Here is a 26,664-nt window from a genome sequence, read left to right on the forward strand (position 1 = left end):
TGCCGCCCTCCGGGGACAGCCGCCTAGAAAGGCGCACGCAGGGTGGGCAGAGGCCTGCTCCCCTCGGCCACCGACCGCGGACCCGCACCGAACGCCAGCCTCCATCCCGCTCCCCCTCAGGCACCACCGACACAGCCATTGGGGCGCCCCGTGAGGAGGCCCCTCGGCGGGGCGGGGCCGTCCGCGGCCGCCATTGGCTGTCGCTATGCAGGGCCGGCGGGCGGCCGCCCGCCCTCTCCTGTTCCTCCGCCGCGGTGCGGGGCGCAGCCGGCGGCGCGGGAGCTCCATGGAGGCAGCGGCAGCAGCAACAGATGCGGTGCAGCCCGGCCGCCCCTAGCCTCTCCCCTGCCGCGCTGCGCGGGGTCCGCCGACCCTAGCGCGCCGCGGGCGAGATGGCCGGGGCCCGGCGGGCGGCCGGCGGCGAGGCGGGCACGGCGGGCTGCGGGCAGACCATCGTCTGGCGCAACGTGGTGCTGATGGGGCTGCTGCACCTGGGCGCCGTCTACGCTCTGAGCCTGGTTCCGCGAGCGCAGCTCCTCACCCTCCTCTGGGGTGAGTGCGGGGACGGACAGAGGCTGCGCCGCGCCACGCCACAGGTTGGGGGGGAGCGGACGAGCGGAACCCCGGTGCGGCCCCGGCCGATGGGGGCAATGTGTGGGGGACGAGCCGCGGCTGGTCCTCTCTGCGTTCACCTCCGTGCGTTGGTGCGCTCGCACCGCGGCGTTCGGCGTGGCGGGGGGCGGGCACACCCCGCGGCCTCCGCCGCTTTTGTTCCCGTGCCCCCCACGGCCGCTGCCGGGATGCCAGCGCCGCGCCGGGCCCGCGGTTGCTGTAGAAACGGGAGGCACTCTCCTTGCGGTTATAGTGAGCGGTGTGTGGTGATTGTGGTGGTTAGTGGGATGGCGTCTCGGGTTTTTTAACTAAAAAGAGACAAGCAGCTGATAGTTAGGTTTAAGGTCTGACAGAGAACGGCGTTTGTCTTCCATTTGCTGCTTCTTGCTGTTACTTTATGAACACCCACATCTCTCTGCTCCAGTTGTGAGCAGAAAATCACCCCATCCTTCTGTCTCTTGGGGAAGGTGAGGAATACATCTCATTAGGTAAGATTTAAAAGGCGATGTATTTTCTTCTGTAACACGCTGGTAAGGAGAAAATAAGGTTAGCTGTGCTTTTTGAGGTGAGGCGGCTTGCTGTGCTCTTCCTGCTAGCTGAGGATTTGGTCTGGGAAAGAGAATATGAAGTACAGCGTCTTTACTTCCATCCTACAGTGAGGTCCTCCTTTCTCCCCAAAAGAATGATGCTTGGAGAAGAGCTACATAGAAGTACTGCAGTACCATGCGAGGTTTTTCAGGGTTTGTGAGGCTAATAGATGATGGATGTCAGCATCATCCTTCGCTGGGCAGAACTACGTATTGGGTCGTGTGCACGAAGGTGGCCAAGAGGATAACAGATTAAATACTACTTCTGTCTGGTGGAATTCCTTGGGTGAAAGACCCACTTTGGAGAGCTTTTGAGTGAATGGAGAATGTAATGGTCTGGGACTCTTCTATGCAAATTGAGGAAAGAAGGGCCTTTGCTGCAGGGAACTTGCAGACAGGGAATTCGGGTTGTTAAGGTGCCATCAAGTAGTATTGACATAAAAATCAAAAAGCCCCAGCCAAATGCATTAGAAATCAGGTTTATTTCTTCTGTTTGAGCAACTCCTAAATCTCTTTTTTCACTGGTTCAGCTTTTGATACTCTGTCTTAAACCCTTAGGCACAGCCACCATTGCTGTTTGCAGCTGGAAAATGAACCCTTCTGTCAATCACCATCCTCTTCTTAATTGGGAAACTGTTTCTGGGTCCCTGGTGGGGACCTGGTTTTTGACTGGCTGCCTGGTTTGTACTGTTACCTGGCTCACTCGCAGCCAGAAAAGATCTCTGGGGGGGGTGGCTGTGTTTTGCTTTAGTTTGTTTCCTTCTGTGAATGCTATGCCTCTCCCCTCCCTATTCCTCGTTGTGTTCAGTCTGATTTCATTGTTTACCTTGGCCATAGCTTGATGTTTGGGGAGATCAGGAGAGCCTGCGGGAGCTGCGTGGCCAGAACACACAGCCTTTGGTCTGCTTTCAGCCTTTCTGGACCCATAGCGTGTGGGGAGGTGAGCTTTCTTTTTATCTGTTTTTGCCTTTTCAAGAAGACAAGTTGAAATAATCTCTGATTTCACTGTGTCTTAATTACAAGACTCGCTCAGGCTGGAGCCGAAGGATTGTGTTACCAATTCAGCCCTCCGTCCTCCAAGGTATTTTTCCCTAGTTGAAATTAAACAGATGCTAAATAATAAACAGGTCTCAACGACTTTGCAACTTAATGCCTTTCTTTCTGAAAGTGAGAGCCTTCCATTTCTCAACATCATTATTTTTAACAGCCACCCTCAAGCAGACCACAGAGTTTTTACGGGGGTTTGACGGCTGGTTTTTATAGGGGCTCTGCAGCAGGGAGGGAGTGTACTGCCTCCGGCCTGCAGGACACTGCCTTCCCCTCTTGCAGCTGGGTGCTGTGAGGTCTGTCTCCGTCCGAGGTCAAGGTGAAAACAGGATCTCCTGCAGAACATGTCAGACAAAAGTAGCTTGCTACTGTAGACCTATGTCCAAGGTCACTCTGAGGGACTCTTGCAGGATAAACAAAAGCAGGGTTGCTGGTTTTTAAGTTAAACCCACCTCACTGCACTCTGGAAGGAGCCAACCAGAGGAAGAAGTGTCAATCACATGTGTCCCAGTTCTGAACATCTCCTTCCCTGTGCACACTGGCTGTGAGGCTGCCAGACAGACTTGGGAGCAGAGCATGGAAAGGTTCGGTAATGCTGGAGTGTCAGGTAAGTGCAGAGATGAGTGTATGCTGAAGGGTGCAGGTGGAAGAGCTGCAGCCCTGGTTGCATTCGTCCATAGTTTTCTCTTTCTTCCTAAGCTTGCCTGGGAATTGGGAGGGGAGCTTCCCAGTTATCTTGGGCAAGCCCTTGCTTTGCTCTGTCCAGTGTTCCCCACCACTGCTCCCCCATGGGTAAGCTGCAGGAACAAGTGTGCGGAGAGTGGTTTGTAAGTCTCGGTATGACCTCAGGGATGCAGCTTCCCATGACTCACCATTGCCTGCTTGGCTTTTTACTTTCTCCTCCCCTAAGGCATCTAAGTCTTCTGTTGAGTTCTCAGCCGTGGGACTCTGGTAGACCTGGTGCTGCCCTCTCTTGTGCAGGGTTTACTTTCCTTCTTTCCACCCCGAATGCAGTTGGTAATCCCCAGTTCACCACTGCTTGCTAAGTGGAGCTGAAATACCACTGTGCCACCTAGAAAACAGCTGTTCAAGCCAAACTGCCTGCTCAGCAGGGCTCATTTCCATTGGTAATTTTTTGACATTCATCCAGCTGTATATAATAGACAATGAAAAAATGCTGCCAAGCGAAGGCTCGGCTGGCTGTTTACTCAGAAATAGCTGTGCTCCCCTGTTCCCATAGTCTCCCACACTACTGCTTTGAGGCCTGTGTTAAAGCTTCCTGCACCCCACATGGAGCCAGGGTTGCACAAGGGATCCCAAACAGTGTTCTGGGTGGTGCAGCCACCTCACCCAAGGGGTGCTGGGAATTGTCTTTCAAGGGATGTACAGATGAACTGATTAAAACTTAGGCTTTCGGGTCCTTCACAGCGCCTCTGGAATTTGGTTTCAGTCCAAGCTGAACAAAACAAAATCACTCATGTCAAAATTTTCCACAAGCTGGGAACTGCCTTGACCCAAGAGGCAGCAGATTGTATGTGCAAGGCATCAAACAGCTCTGGGCTGTGCCATGGGGCAGCCATGTAGCCATCCTGGCAAATCCCGCTGGCGCTGTGCATTTATAATGTCCCCTGCTCTGCCAGCCTGACCGTGCCCACTGGGAGCTCTCTCTTTACCAACCTGGTGTAGTTGGGGACAGCGGCCTGTGGAGAAGACCCTGTTGCCTTCCTCTTTCCTTCCTGATCCAGAGCCAGGCAGCTTATGTTAACTGGTCCTTCCTTCCTCTTGGTATTTTGCTGTTTGTGTCTGTGCTGTTTCATAGCTGACAGCTGCTGCCCAGGGGAATCCCTGCACTCTGGGTTTCGAGGCTTGGAAAGGGGTGGGAGTTGTTGAGGAAATGTACCTTATTCACCAGGCATCCTGCAAAGCCCAGGCGTGGTGCAGCCCCAGGGAACTGGCACAGGGACCTTCCCCTTAATGTCTTTCTGTCCATTTGCTTGTGCAGGACTTCGGGCTCCTGGTGCTTAGCACCCACTATAGAGAGATATGAAGGGGAGGGATGACCATTCCTGGCAGACTCACATTAGGACCTGAAGCAAGGTGGGAGCACCTCACTGTCAGCGGGGCCGGAAATCTGGGATGGCATGATGGGTCATCTTGCAGCTTCCCCAGGAATGAACTTGTGCACAAGGGTCCTTGTGGCCAGCTGGGGCTGTGGATGTGGCTGTGGTTTGCCAGTGGTCTCTTTTCGACTAGACATGCTGAACCTCCTGCCATAGGCAACTTGTTAGGAACCTGTGCACAGCTTTTCCCCTAAGTTTGTAATGTGGCATTAAATTATGCTTTTTGACCAGGATCCTCTTTGTTCCGTCCAGCTCCATCCTCTTGCAGTCCCAGCGAGGTTGTCTGTTTGGGTTAGGAAAGCAAAGAAAAAAACCTCTGAGATCCCTGTACAGAGAAAATTACCGGCATGTTTCTCTGTGGGACTCAATGGTTCTGCTGCTAACAGTTTCTTTTGATGGGCTCATGGTAGCTTCTTTGTCTTAAAGACTCCATTCTGGGGGATTACATGATGTGTAAGGGGCTCAGATTTTGCTGGAAAAAGGTACATTTTAGCCTTCACAGGGGGCTTGTGAGGAAGCAGTGGGAGTAGTTAAGTGCATTATAGGAAATATGAAAAACCCACAAAAGATTAAGCTGTTTACCTGCTTAAAAACCTTTCCTTTTAGGTTGTTGAGCATTACTAGTACTAGCAACTTTAAACACTGGCTTAGGCATGGCCATCCGGAAACCCTGCATCATTCAGACATGTCTTGCAGAGCTGCCTGATAGTGGGGCGGATGTTGGTTCACACATGGGTGCACCTTGCCAGAGTCTGGGATAGGAGAGGAGGATGGATGGCCTTGCTCTAATGGTGCTCATATGGGAGGGGAGGCTTGTTTCTGTTGTTTTAGCATAATGTAGGAGACGTTTTAGTGCACTTGACAATGCCAGATTGATCATGTTCCGCTGTGGTGGGCCCTGTGCCATGCTTACCCGCAGCTTTCCCCTGCGCTTGAGCTGAGATTGCAGACGGAGCGGTGGTGCTGCCCAGCTGCACCCCTGCCAAAACGCAAGCTGCTCCCAGGCACTGGTCTGGATCCAGTCCTGCTGCCTGGATGGATCCTGGAGAGATGAAAGCAATTGTGGTTTTAGCACTTTGGGTTACTGTCGTGCCTGGAGGGTGCCACAGAGATCATCACCTCTTTCTCAGCCCTTCTGGTATGTAAGAAGGCACATGTTGCTGTTGTGCACTGCAGATGCAAGTTCTATTGGTCTTGCACGTTTCTTGTGTATTCTGGAGTGCCACCTACAGGCTTTTTGGTTATTAACTGGGTTTAGTCATTACCCATTTCTTCGCACAGCATTAGGAACCCTGCACAGGTGGCTGTAAACAAAACCATCCTAGCTCCAAGGAAGTTCCACTCAGTATCTCTGTAGACGAAGGAGAGTGGAAGTACTGTCTCCATTTCACAGATCTGAAATGGAGGCATTTGATTAAAACTTCTGTTACTTTTACTCTTCCTGCTGCTGCTGTGGCAGGAGCATCCCCCAGGCCCTGCAAAATCGTTATGCACAGGTCATTCTGTAGGCAAGGTTTTGGGTCTGGAAACGGATAGCAAATGCTTTTCCTCCAAGATAACTCTGCAGAGGTGCATGTGACCACCTTGGTGGGAGGGTCTCAGTGAACACGAGGACCTTACCTCACCTTACTCCCAGGTGTCTGCTGGCTCACAGAACAGTGCCAGCAGTGAGCGGCGCTGGGAGGTTTCTGTGGCATACAGCAGGCCGGCCTTGTTTTCTGTCAGCCCCTAGCTCTCCAGTGCTTTCAGCAGTTCAAGACAGCAGCTGGCAACTAGATGAGCTGATAAGAGGTGGACCTTCAGAATAGGAATTGCATCCATCCATATATATATATATGAGATGTATACCAGCACTGGGGAATAGCCCTGCTTGTCTCCAGAGCTAGTTTGGACTGCTTTTTCTTCCCCTAGCCCATTTGAAAACATAGTTTTACAGCTGTCTCTCTTAATCAAGTTGTTGGTTTGTTCCTTCCCCCCTAGCATCAAGAGCTGAACTTCCATCATCTCTGACAGGAACAGTGTCTTTTCCCAAATGGTACTAAGGAGAGATCCTTAGAAGTGACAAGTGTCCTGGGGGTGGCTGTAACATGCTGTTCCCTAGGCTTTTGCATCTGGGAACAGTCTGGGAAATGTGTCCACTGTAGAGCAGAACATGCCCTCCGCCTACCAGTGCACAAGACATGAGAGTGGTCCTGGGCTTGTTCCAGATCCCACTCTTAGATGCTGTACTGTAGAGAATACTCACACCCCCCAGATGTTTTCTTTCCCCAGCATTCTTGTTTTAACTATTGCTGGAAGTGATTCCTTAAGGTCTTGTCTGTGAAGTTCATGATGTTCAGCTTTAAGTATGTATTTTTGTTCCCCGTCTTAATTTCATCCCCAGTGCGTTGGTGGTGCTCTGTTTTGTTTCCCTCTGTTTTCCATGCTGTATGTCACATGGTCACTGTGAACATGATAAGGAAATGGGGAAAAAAAATCTCTGTGGGCACAGAGCTTGCCACGGATGTATGTGATGGCCCTTTGGTCCTATTGTTCTTAGGAGGTGGGTTCAAGGCAATCCTAACGGGTTCTTGCAGTTGGGCAGCATGAATGGGTGAGTAGTGAAGCTGTTAGTGTTTGTACAGTGGGATGTTCATCTTGCACAAGGCACTTCTGGGCCCTTGGCTGCTCTGAGTCATGCTCCAGACAAACCAGAAGAACCTTAAATATATTTTCCCTTTGACCTGTGTGATGGGGACAGAGATGAGGGCTGGATCCAGTAAAGGTCATAATCCCTGCCTCTATACCTGCTGAACTGGACAGCAGGCTGCTCCCTGGCATTGAGGGGTTGGGAGAAGCACCCCCCTGAAGCAGCCCCACGAAGGAAAGAGCAGGGGTGGTTTGTTGGTATCCTCAGCCTGTGTCATATACAGAAGCCCAGCCAAGGGCTGCGAAAGTGTGAGATGCCTCTTCCAGCCCTAGCCCTCTAGCTCTCCAGGCAGGCTCTGGGGAGGCAGGAAAGATTTGTGGCTCTAGCTTGTTGTCTTTGGGTACAAAAGACAAAGGAAGTGGAGATGGGGACGGCAGTACACAGGCTCTGTGGAGTTTCCGTGCATGAGTCTCTTCAAGTAGAGAGAATGCGTTGGTCAGAATTGTGTCGGCATTGGAGGAAGCCTCAAGGGGCTGGGAGCAGATCAGATGCTTCTTCTCCAGGAGATGCCAACAGGCAGAACAGTGGCAGCCATTCAGACCTACTTGTCTGGGATTGCTGCAACTGCTGTTGAGGAGGCAAAAGCTTTGCTGTCTCCCTTGGGAGGGCTGGGTTGGAAAATGTCGGCTTGCCAGCCAGAATTTATGCATCCTCCGCGGTGTTGCTCCGCCTTCCCTCCCTGCAATTACAGTTGCACTTGTAATTAAAACTGATGTTATAATTGAAGCCAAGCAATTTCTTGCAATCAGATTTTATTTTTACCATCTAGGCTAACAATAAAATGTGCTGCCCCACCAGAGAGCTGCAACGTTAACAATTACTGTGCTAAGTAAAGCAAGGCTGATATGAAAAAGAGGGGAGGGTTGTTTGCATCAGGAATTCTGCACGCCATCGATCTTGTACAGGCACCTCGGCACTGGGAGGATGGGGATTTCTGGAGGGAGTCTGAAATTAGAATCTTTCTCAACCCATTTTTGGCCACTGGCTTCTCAGATGATGTTCTAAGTGGCTCAGAATAAAATAACCTGGCCTTGGCAAATGGAGGAGCTCTTCTTGATTGAACTCTGTTCTTTGGCTCTTTGGCTTTGTTCTTTGTCTGAGTTTGTATTTTTGAGTGTTTCATATCTTCCCCAGCTAGGCCTCACTGTAGTGCCTTCTGTGCCTGTGAGATCCTGCTGTTAGTGGAAGGGGCTGCAGTTTGGCTGCTCCTACCCTGACTTTGCATCTGGAGTAGTTCACAGGATGAATCCTATCATGCCCACACAGCTGGGTCTGTGAAGGGGCTTCTGCCCAGACCTTAGGTGGCATTTCAGAAGCAAGGGGAAGGCATCTGGAAGGGGTTTGTGCTGCTCTAACCAGCAGTTGCTGCAGTCCAGGGCTGGGGTGTACAGACAAGCTCCCTGTGCCCTCCTGGGCATGCAAGAGGTTGGAGAGAAGCTGGAGGCCAGGGTGAGACAAGGTGTTTGTGAGGCTTACTGCCTGTGCTTCATAAATGGAGGGGGAGGAGTTGGTGCAGGAGGATGCAGCTCATGTAGAGAAATGCTTGGGCTGAGCAGCAAAAGCAGGTCCTGATGGGAAAGACTGGAAATGGATTATCTATGCTCTGGCAGCATGTGGGGTGGAGGGAGAGAAGTCCTGAGCTCCTGCTTGGTGCCTGTTGCTCCCTTTGGGTGATGCTTCAGGCAAGGCCATTAGCATGGCACTAGAGAAGGGAAATGTATGGATGCTGGGTAACAGCGCATACATTGGAAATGGCAGCATGTCTGAAAATGTCAGAAACTCCATATTTTATGGGGGATTGAGGGTATAAGAAAGGGGTTTGCCTTTTAATAATTCTTTTGGCCAGAAGTTAACCATGAGGTTAAAACTTATTTCCAGAATACATTTGGCTGTTGGTGTGGAAAATAGGACCTATATGGTCAACTGAAGCAATCAGTTGCTTCATTACAGGTGGTCATAGATGTTAATTTTCACTCTTAGCTACTCCTTCCTTTGCTGTAGTCAGTTGGACTCGGCTGCAGCGAGGGAGAAATGCAAGTGCAGTCAGACCTCCTTGAAGGAGCCATAGCAAGGTTCTCCTTTTCTGCTGTATTTGGCTCCTGCCTTTGATGCGGAGGGATAGACTTGTGTGCTTGAGTTGGCTGAAAACTGCCTGGCCACTATTCAGCAGGCAGATGAAAGCTGGCCTCCTTATACAGTGTATACACAGGTGGTGGTGGGGAAGTGGATGACATGAAAAACATCTTGCTGAGTAGGTGAAGGTAGAGACTCGGCGTGTGGGCCTTCTCCCTGTGCTAGAGCTCACTGCAGGACCAGAGCTGGGCTGGAGGGGCACAGGGACCACTCATTCATCTGGCACCGTCCTCTAACCTGATGGCCCTGGGTAACTGACCTGCCTGCTACATATTCTGCTGGATGCAAGAGGCTTGTGCTTTCTGATTTTTATGGTGTGTGGCATTTGCAGCTCAGCTCTGAAGTTCAAATGGGAGAGGCCATTTTTTTGCCACAGGCTTTTGTATGAGCTCTGGTTGGTTTTGGAAAGTGGAGGAAAAGGTTTAGGAGCTGTCAGCATACAAGTGAAGCAGGCACAAAGCATCTGGACAAGATGTAGTGATACAGATGAGCAGCTACATCATCCAGAGTCTGAAGTCTTGAGAAGTCAAAACCAGGAGAGCTCTGCTTCAGCAGCCACTGGCTGGCCTAGGAGGTTGGAGCAGGGTCTCTTCTATGCAATGAATCCTGTAAACAGGGAGCTGCAACAAAGGTGCTGCTACCTCCCCAGGGAATTGTGCCTGGAGGCCTGGTAGTTCGGAAGTGGATTGATAAGCTGATAAGCTCTGCTCCTTTCCTATACCCCATGCCTAAAGATCGTAAAAGGTGGAAGCTTTCAGTTTGCCCAAATCATGAGTATGTAGCACACCTCATCTTTGTTTCTAATAGCCCAGAAGCTGCTGTTCCCTGACTGTGCTTTGGGTGGTCTTGCCAGCATGCCGAGTGTGAACAGTCGGATGAAGCCATTCCCCTGCCATCACCCAGCTTTGGCCAGTGATGGGCAGGAGTGTTAAACATCTAATCCTTCTTCCTTGAGGCAGAGCTGCATACTGAACGCAGGGCTCTTGAGTGCCATGCTAATGGCACTATTTCTTTGCTCCGTCCTTGAAAAAAGAGACAAAATTGGCATTAATTCTTCCTTGGCATTTATAGAGCATTTTAAAACCACCAGAGCCCTAGCCGGATTGAGAACAGCAGTGAGGTCACTGGGAGAGAAGTAAAAGCTGCCCGTGGTTTAGTGATGACGCAGGACTCAAAGGAGCTGAGAGAGGCTACACATAAGTATCATCAAAAATTTCAGAGAAACCAGAGCATCTTCCAGCCTCCTCTTTTGATCTAAAAATATACATAAACTGTTCAGCATCTTAAGGCAATCTTCAGTTGCTGGGGAGTTCAGGGAATCTGTGTTTTCTTCCTAGGGGAATTTTAGGATTAGATGGAATATTTGCTGTCAGCCATGATTTCCATTGCTTTATTGGCTTTATTTGTGTCACGTTGGCTGCATTTGTCAATGTGAATGTTTCTGCTATTCCAACCGGAATAAAGTCTTTTGTATACTCAGCCAAAAGGGCTGGCTCTGAGGAGTGTTCCTGAAAACGCGTAACAGGCATATGTGTCCAAGCAGAGATGGCCTGGATTTCATGAGCTGGTGATGGCAGGGCCAAGAGGATGCAACAGATGGCTTCTCCTGGAGCTCCTCCACTGGGACACAGAGGGGCAGGAGAAGGGCCTCATCTGAACTCCTCTGTGTCACTAAAGCTCTGCTTTCTCTCCGTCTTTGATGTGCTTCCTTTTATCTCTTTCTCTCTTGGTTCAATTTAGAGTAGCTCAGAGAATAAGTACATCTAATTATAGATGAACCTGCTTCTGGCCTGAGATTTCACACATTTGGTCTGCACAGGAATGCGCAGCTCCTCATGAGAGCTGGCATGCACTGCAAGGTGGGGGACTCAGGGAACTGGTGCTGCTGCATGTTGGTGCTTTTTATCTCTCTGTTGCTAGTTTGAATCCATCCCAAGGTGCTTTTGATGCCAGCGTTTGATAGTTAGCAGGGCTCAGCGAGCAGTGGGTTGGCCAATTGACTCAGTCTGCTAGCACAGAAGTGTTTCCTTCCCAGAGCCAGAGCACTAATTCAGCATTTCTTCTTGGCAGCAATTTAGGGACTGAGGTGGAAAATTTCTCCCTCCCTAGCAAATGTAGTTCCAGGTCAGAAAATGAGGCTTTTTTGGTAGGATGATGTAGATTAAGTGCACTGTTACTGCTCCTTGCATCTCTCTGCTATGGGGGAAGAGATCTCCAAGGTTGTCCTGGAGGGTGACAGAGATCTGTACTGAAGACTTGATGTCTAGTGTAGATGTAATAATAATGCATGTTGGACCTGGCCCTCTCACTTGTGCAATGCGTGACATCAGCTGGCATTTGTAAATTAGATGTTTGGATAGACCAAGTGTTGGTTTAATTTGGCATAGGAAAGCTTTCATTTCTGAGGGCAGATACTTCATTTTAAGAAAATATATCCCAAAATTTGTATTACCTCATTAATGATAGCAGAAAAAAGCATTCTGTTACCAGGCACCATGAAATTGTTGTCTGCATTTCTGCTCTGAGCCCTTGTGTTAAACTGGGAGAGAATCTTCTACTGCTGTTTGTATGTGTAGTGGAGCAGAGGGTCTCTGAAGTGTTCAGAAGAGGCCAAGCGTGGTGCAGCTACTGAAATGGATGGCACAACACTAGTGGAAGTGCTTTCACTGGTTTGGTTGGGTTAGCTGATGTGGTTCATTAGTCCTAAACCTGCCACTGAATAACAGGAAAAACCTGCAAGCAAGGAGGAGAAGGCAGATGCAGGGTACGCAGCTGTAATTCGATTTTTAGAAAGGAAAAAATGTTCACCGTAAGATACAGAAGTGTTGTATATTTATAGCAATCAGTCAGCTTTGTGATGTTCGCTTTGTGCTTGAGCAACTTGCTGTTTGTATTTCTCATGCTGTTCTTGTAGCCTGATGGAAGACCTCAGGTTTTATGTACTCAGTTATTAACATTCCCTAGCAACCCATTTTGATCTGGCTGAATAAGCAGAGGTAGAATGCTGGTGTGGAAATGGACAAATGCTGCATGTCCATCCCTGTTATTTGTAATCCTCAAATAGTTATCTATACAAATAAGTCATCCCTTTATATACAGGGATGAAAAAAAAAAAAAGATGAAAATTTCTTGCCAGGCTTTGTCACATTAAGGTTTTCCTGAGACTTCTCTGGCTGTAGAGAGAGTATTTGCACCAAATGGTGTCATGGCACAAGATGTCTTCATCATGCAACCTTTTTAAGGTCAGTTATTTTTAGCTGCCCTATTGTTGAAGAGGTAACAGATATCTACAGGTGAAGCACAGCCCTTGTGTTTGTTTTCTTCCCCAAGCAGAAGATGTGCTTTCTTGGCCGTGAGTGACACTAGAATTCACATTGTCTTAAGAAATACTCCTGTATCCACTGGATCTTGCCCCCTGATTCATGAACTGCTAGAGGCACTGTGTGCAAAAACCTATAAGCCTTTGCTGAGTATAATTTCAAGCACTCCGACCTGGGGCTAGGCACCTGTCAGATGTTGTAGGCTAAACAGAATGTTGTCACCTGGCAGTGAGACCTCCAGCAGAACCAGGTGCTCCGTGGTTTTGAAGCTGTACTCAAAGAATGGCAGTAGGAGAGCTAATGTTATTCCATGATAGCAACTGAAAGCCGTAAACACCACTCAGAGAACAGCTCTCTGGGCAGATACAAAATAATGCTGTAGGTTGGTTGTGAGTGGTGTTTTACATCAGGGGGCTGGGCAGGAGGCGGCTGCAACGTAATGTTTAGGAGAAGGGCAACCACAGCCAGAAACCAGATGGTCTTCAGCAGGAGGTTCAGACAGCATGTTTTACATGGTTGGAGTACGCAGATTTCTCCTATCCTGTTTGTCTCCACAGTGAGCATGCTGGGTGTTTTTCTGGTTCATATTTCATTGTTGGTGCTCCTGTCTTTCTTTGCTGGCTTGTGATCTTTCCATCTGCAGTAGCTCCTGCTGGGTGGGGTACCATGGAGAGACAGAGTAAGTGCTCAGCAATCTGAAGAGGGATCTGATAGTCCCAGTGGGGGGTCCCCTACCTGCTCACTCGAGGCCATGGGAACAGCAGCTGCCAAAATCTATGTTAGGGCTGTATCTGTTAGTGATAGTGGCCCATCCTAGCAGAGAGCAGTGTTTGTATAGCTTTTTCCAAGCTGTCTGCACTGGGTGCTGTACCAGCACAGGAGTAAATGGGGCTGATATCCTCAGACCAAGACATAAAACGAAGGCTCTGACCCTTGAAGGCTGTCTTTATCCAAGATCTGTCATCCTCCTGGTAAAAGCGAGTGTGATAACAACTCTGGGACAGCCTCCAGCCTTGGTAATTACTTTGCACATACTCTGTGTAAAATGCCACATCTTGAAGTCTACCAGTGTGCAGGTACTGTTCCTGCAACAGTATGTGGCCTGTGTGGTCTTTTTTCCCCTTTTTTATTTATTTCTTTTTGTGTCCTCTGGATAGCAGCTCCTTTGCCCCCCTTGGCAAAGCGTGCTGGGCTAGGTGAGCTACTGTTCTGATCTTGTGAGGTATGTAACCTGTCCTGTTTGAAGTGGCCAGCTCTTTCCCTGACACGTTGGTCCTGGTGAGACCAGGTGAGACAGAGGTAGTCTGGGAGTTCCTGGCACTTTAGTACATCTCCATGCTGGCTGACCTAAGATTTGTAATCACTTGACTTAAAATTGAGTCGGTGATTTGCTGCATCAGGTTCAGGAAAGCATTTGTTGCATTTTGCAACATGTGAAAAAGCTCAAATGTTCACAAAACTTGCCTAACCCCAAAGTGTCTCTGGAAAATGGGACTGTGGGGGGGTCTGTATTTGGTACAACTCACCTAAACCAAGCTGCGAGGAGGATGGCTCTCCAGACTTGTGTTAGGTTCAAAGTAGTCACCTTGCTCTGGTATAGTGTAGTGTCCAGGTCCCTTAGTTCTGCAAGGGACTGTGAGGTTTTTAGCCATGTGTGAGGGAGAAGTCAGCAGTGGGACTGGCAAGGACCAATTCCCTTCGCTGTTGCTGCCCTGCGTTCTCTCCTCACAGCCCCTGTGCAGGCAGGGTTTGCAGGCACTGGTTGGTGCCAGGCTGTGTGTGTCACTGCCCCATGAGAACGGTCATGTGTCATTATTCTGTATTTTAAAGATGTTTTATATGTTGACAGTGGCACCACTGTGAATGTGCCATTGATCTGGTTTCACCACTACTGGATTTATGTCTGGTGTTTTGTCCCTCAGAGGTAGGTGCAGTTTACTGATTGGAACTAGGTTATGTTTGACAGTAACATGCATATCGTTCTTACCCAGTACAGTGTCTCCTTGTAATCTGTGCTTAAGAAGGATGTCCAGTCGTCCCATCTCTTTCAGGAGCCAGCATTGTCTGTTCAGGTGGCAGAGTGAACTCAGTGCTTGTTGGGTTTCTTGGTTTAGTTGATTTGTGTGTGGTTTATTTTTATGCACAGGTAAAAGTCAAAAGTAACCTGGAATCTACTGGATTCACAACCAGTAAATACATACAGTGTTTCTAATTAGTCCAGGTTTCAGAAATGGGACAGGTTCCAATTTTTATATTCATCCTACAACCAAGTTGAATTTTTTGGCAGGAAAGATCTGCTCCAATATAAATAACCACTTAGAGCAGAGGATGATTTCCTGATGCCTGTGAAGTAGCCACAGACTGTGGCAATATCTTCTCCTTCATAAGAGGTCGGTCCCCAGGATATTCAGGTTTTCAGGAGAGTTTGTTGCTGGGCATAACGGAGGTTTTCTGGAAGCCCAGCTGTGGGGATAAAGAGCTGTTCTGAAAAAGATGGCTCAAATGTTTTATGCTGTTGATCTCCCATCCCATCCATTTTTAAACAATTTGCCTGGTATAGTTTTCATTGCTTCTCTGATGATAGTGAGATGATACCTGTGTGCCTGCTGTTCAAAATCATACTGATGTCTTGTTGCCTTATGTTGCACACTGAGAATATTTTATGAGCTGGCTGATCCTCCTTGCAAGCTTCTGTTTCCCCAGGCATCTCATCCTTGTTGCAGATCCCTGTCTGCAGTTCTCACCCCCTGAACTACATTACTTTGCTTATTCTATCCAGGCAGATCTTTATTTTAAGCTTTACTTTCCCTGATTCTGCATGGATCCTTTTGTGTTTCTTAGCTCTCTCACTGCTACTCGAAATCTAGCATCATCTGCAGTTGTAATTAATACGCTGTTTGCCTTTGTTTCAGGTCATTAATAAGCATGTTGAAGAAAAATCTTCTGCCTATTGATTCTGGCATGTTCCCATAAATAGCATCTGTGCACAGGCACAGTGTATGTGGAAGCCTAGCAACCCGCAAGCTCCCCATTGGCACAGTAGTTTGACCTCATGTATCTTGTCTCTCTTGCATCCTCTCCCTGTCCCTGTGCACTGGTTCTCTCTTTTGTCCTTTTGCACAGGCTTACTTGTTTTTGCATTCTTCTCTTTCGCTTTGTTCCTTCTCTCGAATGCTTCTCCCACTGCTGCAGTTTACAATCAGTTAGTTTGCTTATGCTGTGCTTTACAGAGTGAGCTCGTGGCTGGAAATGCTAATCAGACCTTATGCTTCTGCAGGGCTCCAGGGAGGTGAGCATGCTACCTGCCCTGGGGAGTAATGTGTGGGGTCCTGCTCACCCTTAAAGTATTTAACACCAGCTTACTCCATTAATGCATGGTTTGTGTATTACAAAGCTTACAGGGAGGGTGTTTGAGACAATGAAAGACCTAGAATTCCCATGTTTGAGAGTAATTCTGCCTTGAGGTCTTGAGAAAGAGTTGGGAGAAACAAGGAGGAACCCACTTAAAACCTCTGCAGGATTAGATCATCCTTTGAAATAGATCCTGATGTAGTATCCAGTCAAAGGCAGCTCTGGGCTTGGTGTTTGAGTTGTGGAGCACATAGCTCTTGGTATAGGCTCTGCTGTTTCAGGTACTTGTACCCAGGTCTCAGACCTCTCCTGGACCTCCAGCAAGCCCTAAACCTCCCTGCAGAGTTTTTGGGTCATCGTTGGAATGGCTGTTACAGCTGTTGTCTGGGGACACTTGTTTGCGTGTGCTGGGCGTAGAGCTGTGGCTGGTGCTGCAGCCCACCTGCCTGTGCTTGAGGATCCAATTGATGGAGTGATGAGATCAGAGCTACCTCCTAGATCTTTCTGCAGAGCTGTGGGCACCCTCCCAGGTGTGATGGCTATCACTGGGGATGACTGTGGGCATGTCTGTGACCATTACTGTAAAAGAAGGTCCACAGGCCATGTTTCTAGGGAATTGTTTTGAAGCCAGCATGTTCAGATAAATGGGAGGAAAGTGGGCTTGACCAAAGCTAAGGTCCTGTAATCCTTGCTTTGAGGAGACAGAGATTCAAAGCAAGCCTTAGCCATCTGAAATCCTCTAAAACGACGTAAACTTGGGCTCCACCACCTGTCCAGGCCAAGCTAGCTATTGCTTTGGGGAGCAGCAGGCATGCACACCATCCTGTGGAGCAGGGAAGGTAATTCAGCTCTTGTTCCAAGTAAAATTTCAAAATAAACAATTTTACAGTAGCAGAAGCAGGAGTAAAAGCCCAAAAGGGTCCTGCAGACGTGTGAAGCTCCTTGCTGTGCAATGCCACAGTATCCAGAAGGTGCAGATGTGTGAGGATAACACCTGCCTAATAATACTGGTATCTGCATTAACAGAATAGATCTGAACTCACATACTGAACATGGTAACAGGGAGCTGGTGCTGAGGAGGAGCTGGTTTTGGGTCTGCATCTGGTAGGAGAACCCTAGCGCAGGTGTAAGGTGTACCACAGTGGCATGGTGTTAGCGCTGGGATGTGTTCTCAGCCTGGTGGCACACTTCAGCTCCATGCCAGGCAGATGGCTTCTGCACAGCAGATGCTCTACACTGCCTTCAGTCCAAGAGTGAGGCAGAATGGAATAAACCATCAGACAATGGCTTGAAAGGATCTCCTCTTCTCCCTCTGGTTTTAATGTGAAACTAAGCTGCACAGCTCTGCCTTGTACTCCTGTTGTTGCAAAAAGCCAGCCTTAAATCCACTGTCTTTCACACATCTGTTAACTGGCTGCTTTGTTTCCTCTCTCACCCCAGCTCTCTCCAGACAGCTATTTTTGCTGTGTTACCTTTTGCTTTTTCATTTTTTACCTCTTGAAGTCTCATTCCACTATTTTTTTCTTTTAATATTCACCCCCTAACCCTTCTTTTACTTTGGTATTAGCATGACACCACCTTCTGTCAGGTGGCTTCAGAGCTCCTCTTTAGGCTGATGTACTGTAGGCAGAACTCTCTTAGATGCTGGCCCTGCCTGCCCGGCAGTTCTGTGTGCTCTATCCCCAGGCTTGTGGCTAGTGAGTCCTCACCCCCAGCCAGCCCTTTTCTAGCTCCATCTTCCTTTTTCCTCAAGCACCTCCTGTTTCATAAGCAGTCCTCTCTGTGCAGTCAGTGCTTGGCTTCCCACTGAGGACAGCCTTGTGGAAATGCTTCTTTCCCTCATAGCAGGGCATCTTGGGGAGGCAGGGATGCTGCCAGCTTGCTGTTCTTCCTTCACATCCATCATCAGTGGCTGCTGACAACCTCCTCTGCCATGCTTCAACACAGCCCTCTCCCATGCTGAGCTCTTGCCAGCCCTGCTCTTGCCAGCCCTGCAGTACCAGTTGAGAGGAGGAAAAGCAGCATATTATTCCTCTTCAACAAGATGGTCATCTCTGCTCTGAATTCTCTGGTACCTGTGGTGGCCTGTGTTTGTGTGTGAAGCCAATAGATATGTATAGCATAGCTCAGTCTTCAGTCTATAGGTTGAGTTTGAAATACTGCCAAATCCTTGTGAGTGTGATTTTTGTTCTTGTAAGTCAGCCGAGTTGCAGAGTTAGCTCACTAAAACATGCAGAAGACTAATCTGGCTGGTTTAGCATCTTTCTCTTTGTACATTAAGTACCTCACTAAATTAAGAAGAACTGTATCACTAACTGAATTCCAGGTTGTTTATTGGTACTTTTGGTGTTCATTTCCCCCCTTTTTCTGCAATAACTGTGGTTTTTACTCTTTATTACTCAGAAGACCTGTTTAATTACAGGTCTAAAAGGGGAAGTTGCTATTAACTGAGCTGCTTTGCTTCACAGTCTTCTTTTGTGTTTCATGGTGATGCTCACCTCCCACATGTATTCCTTATCCCCCCAAAATAAGCCAGGTAGGTGAGTAGCAGCTCTCCTCTCATGCAGTTACAGTAGCTGTGTATGATTAATGTAAAATCACATGGTTGATTGATTGTCTGATTTTTGGCTTAAGTTCACAATTTATTCTGCAAAGAAAAGCTTGAGACCTATCTTTACACAGCAAATATTTGTCATCTTTGCTGTTTATGCATTGGGAATTACTCGCTGAGTAATATTTTCAGGCACCCTAATTCCTGTAGGAACCACAGAAATCTGGTACCAGTGTACAGTACATTTGTCTGGTCACCAAACTGTTGAGTAATTTTGTTTGTTTATTTCTGGGGATGTTTCATCCCTAAGGATTTATATTAGAAAAATTCCTGCTCTTATGATTCCTCCTCTGCAAAGCCAAAAAGTAGGCATTTTGCATGAATGTAAGTCCCAGCCGTTTTAGCTTGATCACTGCTGTAGTGGCTGGGGCTAGCCCTGGCAGGCTACAGAGAGCAGGATGATGGAGCTTGTGGTTGTGGCCCAGGAATGCCCTGGGAAAGCCCTGTTTAATCAGGTCAGCATGTTTCTGGGAGGCTCTGAGGGCATTTCCTCACTCTAGTGCTTGTTCTCGATTCTGCCTCTGCTTGCTCAGGCAAGAGCAGGCTGGAGCTCAGGCAAGAGCATGGCTGTTGGGAGACCCTAGTGTGCCAGCTGCCTGCATGAAACAGGCATCCCTCTCCTTTTGCTGGGCACTCCACCAGTAAGTCTCTGTCCTGAAGTTCAGCTGAGCTTCTCTGCTCGTGGTGGATGGGCTCCTGCAGAAATGTTTCAAGTAAATCCTTCTCCCATTTGGAGCCCTGGGAAGTGGTGCTGGGAGGTGCTGACCAAAGGTATGGACACAGGGTGGCATGCAGACCTTGGAGCAGCCATTAGACTCCCAAAATACTGTTGTCCATTCCACTGCAGTGGTGCAGAGTGCACTGAATGAAAGGGTCTCTGTTAAGCTGAGCTCTGTAAGAGCTGAATCATCAAGTGGCATAAATCCCTTTTATTCAGTGCAGCTATGTGGTCTGTATGTTACCTCATTCAGCGTCTTTTCTTGCACTGGACAGAGAAGGAAAGTGAAGTCAACCTTAATGTTATGTGTGTCTTGTTCTATCCACTAATCTTTAATTCTGGTTTTAAACAATTGATCATGATCAAGATGGATGGATGCTTTGAGAAGCACTTGCTTAACTAAATGATCTGTTTCTTTGAAATGGGAGAAAAGCCCCTCTCTGTGCTTTAAAGAAGCAAAGAAACTGCTGAAGATAAGAGATTTCAGCCGCTGTGACTACCATGAGGTTAAGCAGTTATAAAGCCCACAGACAATACGTTCTTGTAATGATTCAGGACTATCACCTTAATACTTTTATGTTAGCTGGATAATGTCAGGTTTCTGTGTGTCACAGATCTGTTCCCACAATTACAGTCATTTGAGCAATTTGGAATGCCTTATTTAGTGATGTTTCTGCACAGCTCAGCATCGGGTACAGAAAATGACAGGATAGGTTCTCCCTAATTTCATAGAAGTCCGAGTGCTTGCAGTGAGAAGGCATGTGCAAGAACTGCAAGACTCTAGTGGAGGCTGAGTGTGAGTCGTGCTTTGGCATTTTTACTGCTTAAGAGTAATCTGGAAATCCAGCAAGGTCTGTAAATAACATGCGGAGAGAATGAATGGTTTTCAGTTCATTTCTGCACCTGCCTTCAGGAAGCAGGCGTAAGTCTCAATTGGGTGACAGGCTTCAGCGCACTGGACATAACTGCAGAGAGGAGCCTTTTCTGGGAGTAGCTTGAGCACTGCAGCCTGCTGAAAAGGGGAATTGCATCTTTGGTGATGGTGTCCAAAGTGGGTTTTAGAAATTAATCATCTTTACTGGGACCATTCTGATTCCATTTGTCTGTTGCATTTTATAAGAAAGGTTTTGGTTTGCTGTATGACAGAAGTTGGGCCGTGTACATGATGTGAAACAGTTTGGGTAAATCTGTTTTTGATGCATCCACCAGAGGAGCGGGTAAGGTCCATTTACTCCTTCAGTCTGCAGGGGTGACAATTAACATGAAATCTGGTTACCGTTATTTTACCAAACAGTTTTCTATTATATTTTCTCTTAGATGCTGTAATTTCAAGCACTGTGAGTTGGGAGTTGATAGAGGAACACAGTAGACGCTCACCTACATATACTGCGTTTGGTTTGGTTTGGTGTGTTTTTTAAATAGATGTTTTGCATTACATGCTGGGAAAAGCTGATTGTGAAATCCTTTCTAGCTATTGCATGTCTGACAGGGTTCCCTTGTGGACAGACTTGTGCAGACACAAGCAGAAACCCCCTTTTGGTGATGGGGTTTTCCCTTTTCATTCCAGTAACTCTATTCATGTATTTGAAGTAGGCTGTTTTAACTAGAACATGCCTGTGTGTTTAGGGTGGCAGGGGGTCCTGGCTAAACAGCACGTCACTTCAGACCATGCAAATTCATTTGAGATTGTCTTGTAATATCCTTATGGTTTGAATCTGCTATTGTTTTAATTTTACACTTGTAAAATGAGCCTGTTCTTAGGCACAGTATGAGAAATAAACACCTATGGAATGGAGACTTAAGAGTCTATATATCATGACAGCTGGGTGTCTTGAATGTGAGTAGTTTTAAGTGGTCCAGTTTATTTGGGACTTACGTAACACTTTCTTCCTAGCTGTTCCCATTTTCCCTTCAGTCTCTCACCAAAAGTTGGAGCAGCTCTAACGCACTGTTCTTCCAGCTCTTTGCCATAGTTTCCTCTTTGGTTGCAAGTCAAAACAACTCAGGCTGTGGATCGTCCATCACACAGGAATCTAAGTCACTAGAGACAAAACCAGCCAGCATGTCAAAAGAGAGGCAATCAGTGCACAGATGCAAGGCTAGAGCAGGTGGTCCACTGTCTCATTCTGCTGCCGCAGCCATTTATTCCCCCTGCCTTGGAAATGCGAGGTTAACCAGCCGAAGCATGTGTAAGCAATGTGCCTGCTAAAAGGAGAACCAGAGAAGTACCAGTTAGAATCACAGAATAGTTAGGGTTGGAAAGGACCTTAAGAACATCAAGTTCCAACCCCCCTGCCATGGGCAGGGACACCTCACACTAAACCATCCCACCCAAGGCTCTGTCCAGCCTGGTCTTGAGCACTGCCAGGGGTGGAGCGTTTACCACTGCTCTTTGCAACCTGTTCCAGTGCCTCACCACCCTCACAGTAAAAAACTTCTTCCTTGTATCTAACGTGAACTTCCCCTGTTTAAGCTTGAACCCGCTACCCCTTGTCCTATCACTACAGTCCCTAATGAAGAGTCCCTCCACAGCATCCTTGTAGGCCCCTTCAGATACTGGAAGGCTGCTATTAGGTCCCCACGCAGCCTTCTGTTCTCCAGGCTGAACAGCCCCAACTTCCTCAGCCTGTCTTCATAGGGGAGGTGCTCCAGTCCCCTGATCATCCTCGTGGCCCTCCTCTGGACTTGTTCCAGCAGTTCCATGTCCTTTTTATGTTGAAGACACCAGAACTGCACACAATACTCCAGGTGAGGTCTTATAAGAGCAGAGTAGAGGGGCAGGATCACCTCCCTTGATACCACTTTTGATGCAGCCCAGCATACGGTTGGTTTCTGGCCTGTGAGCACACCCTGCTGGCTCATGGTCAGTTTCTCATCAACTAATTCTGCAGTGGGTGGTCAGTGGAGGTATTATTCGAAGCATGGGGGGTACACTGTGGCCCATCTGTTTGGGCTGTGTGTCTAGCCTGGAGGCAATGTGGTAGGGAACAGACGTGCTGTCATGCTGTGTTGGCCATTTGAAAAATGCTCAAAGCAAGTTTATTTGGTCAGTATTTTAACTGAGGGAAGGAAAATCAGTTCCTGAGACTAAGGGAGGTGGCGAATGCTCTGCTTCCTGATGCTTTTTTATTATCGAATCATGAGCTCCTGATAAGAAAAGTTTTTTATTGTGGGAACTTGTGACACAGCTCATATCTTTAGAGGTGGGACATGGTGCTGTTAAATTAGCTGACCCATTGGACTTGAGCAAAGACCTGTCTGGAAGAGGCTGACAGTGCCCTCTTAGGAAAGTTGTTGCTACTCTTCTGACATGAACAATGAACTCTCACACCGCTGTACTAGGCAAAGGCAGACTGTATAAACATGTCACAGCATGGTGCTTCAGCATTGCCAAACCCTCCTGAGCAAGGCACTGGCTAAATGGGGAGGGGTGGGAAGTGGAAGTAAGTGTCCCTGGGGCTGGGTGAGCAAAGGTGGGCTGAGAATATCACCTCCTGTCTACCCAGCCTTAGCTTCTGAGTGACCCTGCAGGCACTGGCAGGCAGGGGCAAGGATCATCTTTGCATCAAAGAAAGCAAAACTAATGGCAGTCGTCCCCTGGCACATCCTGTGTTTTCTTTTTGTGTCTTTCAGCATACTTCTGTTTCCTCATGACAGCCCTGGGTGTGACAGCTGGTGCACATCGCCTGTGGAGCCACCGATCCTACAAAGCTAAGCTGCCTTTGCGGATCTTCCTGGCTGCTGCAAACTCCATGGCTTTCCAGGTGGGGTTGCGGTTGCCTATGCAGGTTCTTGGCCTCCAGCCAACTTTCTCTCCTGCGCAGTAGAGACAGCCATGTATGCATTGAACAGTCCAGGAGCAATAATTACTTAAGGACCAAGTTCAACATACCCACTCAGGGGCTCAGCGCCTCAGCAACCACTCTGTGTCACAGGTCAGGCCCACACATCGCGAGTCAATGTGGAAACCTTTGTAAGGGCCAACTTCATACAAATATGTCTATGTAATCAAGTCTGTTTGTCCATCCAGGCAGTTGATTTTGATGTGCCCAGAAAGGAGAGCAGGCATCCTCCCACAGTCGTAATTATCTCTGTTTTATGCAGTGTTTTTTACCAGTAAAATTCAAATACGTTTGCAAAGGAGTGTGTTACTAGCTCTGTACTTGCTGATAGGCAGTCTTAGACTTCAAAAATGTTTGTGTAACACCCAGCTGGTGGTAGGAGTTAGTCCAGAACCAGGATCTTCGTGGTGTGAATTTAGTTACTCCTTTGGCTGAGATTAGAGATATGAACCTGTACTAGCATTAAACTTGCCAAGCTTGACTGCTGTAGCCCCTTGTGGCATGCAGTAGCCCATGTATGTTGTGCCTTGAGTTTCCAGATTTTTTTCTCTTCAGTCTGTTTGGTTGACTTATTCACATACCTTGACAGAAGATTAAAAGAGTCCTTTGATCCACTTCTGTACTGTTCATTTATCATCCCGTTTTTCTTTTAAGATGGAAAGAATTGATCTAGTTAATCCCTTTAGACATCACAAAGATCACAGCGCCTTAGCTTAAATATGGGAAAGTGTCCATTTTGCCAGTATCCTTCTGACCCATATTCTGAGCCATATTTCAGCTGCTTTGTACTGCTTGGTTCCTTGCACAGCTTTACAAGTCCTTTGCTCAGCATGTCAAACACTTGCTTTGAGAAGCCCCTGGTTCTGTCCTCCTGTTTTACAGCTATCTGATCTTTCATAAGTAATTTAAAAGAATGTGTGGAGCTGATTGCAGTGAGTCTGCACATTGGGATTTCTTTGCGTTCCCCTGTTGCTATGGATTTTGCTCTCAGCTGCATTGGCTTCATCACTTCTTTTGGCTGAGGACCTGGTGTGATTCTGAGGCACAGAAGTACTTCAAAGTAGCTTCAAGCTACCTTTGTGCCCTTCATAGCAGAGAGAAAATAAAAGGCCAGATTACCCACTCAGTGTCTTAAATAGTCTGAAGCCTGCTCCTAATCACCATGACATCCATTGTCTGTTAAAGGCTGTTTTCACCACCACAAGCAGATAGTGAATGAGTTTTCAGGTCCATCTCAATCTGGGAGGAAGAAGCAGTATTGGAATACCTGCAGAATCCCTGGATGCTGAAAATTGAGGAAATATTCAGACTTCTTGAATGGCAGGGAAAACTACTCAGGAGTTTTAACTGGATGCTGCATGGGCTGTGACATGCTGTGCTTCCTCTGAAATACTACCAGATGTAGCTATTTTTGCCCTGATTTTTTATGTTTGGAGCAACTGAGCTGTGTTACTTCATCTAGTGTGAATCTCTCACAGTTTTGAAAGACTGTGCTTCTTGCTGCCATATGTCTGTTTCAGACATAAGTAATACCTGGCTTATGTCTGCTTGATCTTCTAGTGCTTAAGTTTCAGCATCTCATTTGGGGTGTGCTGGTGTTACTCTGGGCGTGCTAACTCTGTTGTACTATTGCTCCTGGCCATCTCTGAAACCAGCTGTGTTGTTCATCTGAGGTTGTGCTGTGAGTGATGCACACAGCATCAGTGGTTGTGTGGAAACTTGTATCAGCACACTGAAGTTGTTCCTTAGCCCAGTTTGTTGTCATGTTGCAGTCTGTGGGTCTATTAAGGGACCTTCTAATGAAACCCCATGCCTCCATCACTCTCAACAGCATGATGCTGTGGTGTAAAAGACCAAGTTAATTTCTCAGTGTCATTGCTTTGACCTGGTTATTCGCTGTCCCACAAAGAATTCAAGTGCTCTTGTGGCAAACTGATTGATAGTCTCACTCAAAGAGACCCCCATAAATTTCTGGCTAATAAGGAGGACCTTTCCTAGGTGTGCTTCTTGCATAACCCAGCTTTATTTTTAAATTACTTAATCTTGGCATTTTCCAGTCTTCTGGATACTCCCGCTGAAGCCACTTGAAGCAGTGCAGAGGCTTTAATTCCCTTTGATATCTCTGCAGGAAAAAAATAAGATGGCAGCAAGGTAAAGATCTCCCCTTGGAGATCTCACTTGAGGAGTTTGGTCACTTCCTTTGCTTCACTCAGTTTACTTTGTTTTCTTCGACAACTGGGCAATTAAGGCACAACATACCAGAGCATTGCTAAGGAGCTGCCTTCCTCTCAATGGGTCAGTGCTGCAGAAATATGTTCCTCTCATCCCCAGCCCACTCCCAGCCATGACATGACAACAGTAGAAGGCTGAGCACTACTGAGTGCAATGGGCTTTTGTCCTCTGCTTGTCCTTTGTGGGCTTTTGCAGGCAGAGCATCTTTGCAAGGCTGAAATGGGCACAGGCATTTGAGCTGAATTCTTTAGCTGCTTTTTATAGCTGTTCCTGGGGTCCCCTCAGCAGCACAGGTGGCCTCAGTGCTTTTTCTCAGTGTTGGCAGCAATAATTTCTGCGGTGCTCTCAGCACAGGGCTTTTGTCTGACAAAATACACACAGTTGTCATTAGCCTAGGCTTACAGTGTCCTGCAGTACAGACAGCACCATCGTGGCTGCTGTGCTGCAGTTACTTCACAGGCACCAGAAGCGGTTTGCTCAGCTCTGCTGGGGTCAAAGCAGTTGGGTGTTGTGGGTGCTACTGCCATTCCTAAAAGTAACCCAAGGCATTCCTTTGGGTATTACTGCTTGGGTACGTCCATGGCTGTGCAAAGATGGAAATAGCATAGGAAAGCACACTCCACTGAGCATTCTCTGATTAAAATTCACACTGTTGTGGATCTGGGCATTAACTAACATTTCACTATTTTGGTGCGGTATTGGACAATTCAGTTCATAGATGAGAGTGTGACCTGAGTTTTGCAGCTGCTGTCCATGCTTACAATGCCCTGCACTAACAGCTCAGCACCACTGTAAAACCCACCAGTTCAGTCCGATAGCCAGGGTATCCTGCAGAGCAAACTGGGAAGCTGAAATCTTCAGCTGAGTAAACTCAAACTCTCACTTCATGGATCCAAGTGTGGAAATGCAATATACATAATGCCATTTACAGCCATAGGGCATTTCAGCGACCCATGGTTGCTGACAGCTCGAGCAGAAACAGGACTGAACTTGCCTTGTATCTGCTCTGGATCCAATGCTGAGCTGATGTTATGGGTGTGAGACTTTTATTCCAGACTGGCTGCAAATGCAAGACTTGATTTCCCATAAATCAAGCATATCTCATTTGGTATCTTAATTGTTGAATGCTTTGGGTTGGAAGGGACCTTAAAGACCATCTGGGTCCAACCAGGTTGCTCCAAGCCCCATCCAACCTGGCCTTGAACACTGCCAGGGATGGGGCAGCCACAGCTTCTCTGGGCAACCTGTCTCACCACCCTCACAGGGAAGAATTTCTGCCTAATACCTAATCTAAATCTTAGCTTTCTCTGTTTAAAACCATTATCCCTCATCCTGTCACTACACTCCCTGACAAAGAACTCTCCACATGGTTCCTGTGGGCCCCGTTTTAAGTACTGGAAGG

General features: G+C 47.7%; 1 protein-coding gene across 1 annotated transcript in view; it reads left to right on the forward strand.

Annotated features, from left to right (window-relative positions):
- Positions 1–232: 232 nt before the first annotated feature.
- The window catches only part of SCD5 (stearoyl-CoA desaturase 5), a 33,296-nt gene continuing 6,864 nt past the window's right edge, over positions 233–26,664 (forward strand). Inside the window, exons 1-2 of the mRNA XM_065689445.1 lie at positions 233–552; positions 22,822–22,952. Of these exons, the coding sequence (XP_065545517.1) occupies positions 393–552; positions 22,822–22,952 (291 nt within the window). The 5' untranslated portion in view covers positions 233–392. The remainder of the gene's footprint in view (positions 553–22,821; positions 22,953–26,664) is intronic.

This window comes from Lathamus discolor, chromosome 1 (genome assembly GCF_037157495.1).
Source record: "Lathamus discolor isolate bLatDis1 chromosome 1, bLatDis1.hap1, whole genome shotgun sequence".
Classification (NCBI taxonomy): Eukaryota; Metazoa; Chordata; class Aves; order Psittaciformes; family Psittacidae; genus Lathamus; species Lathamus discolor.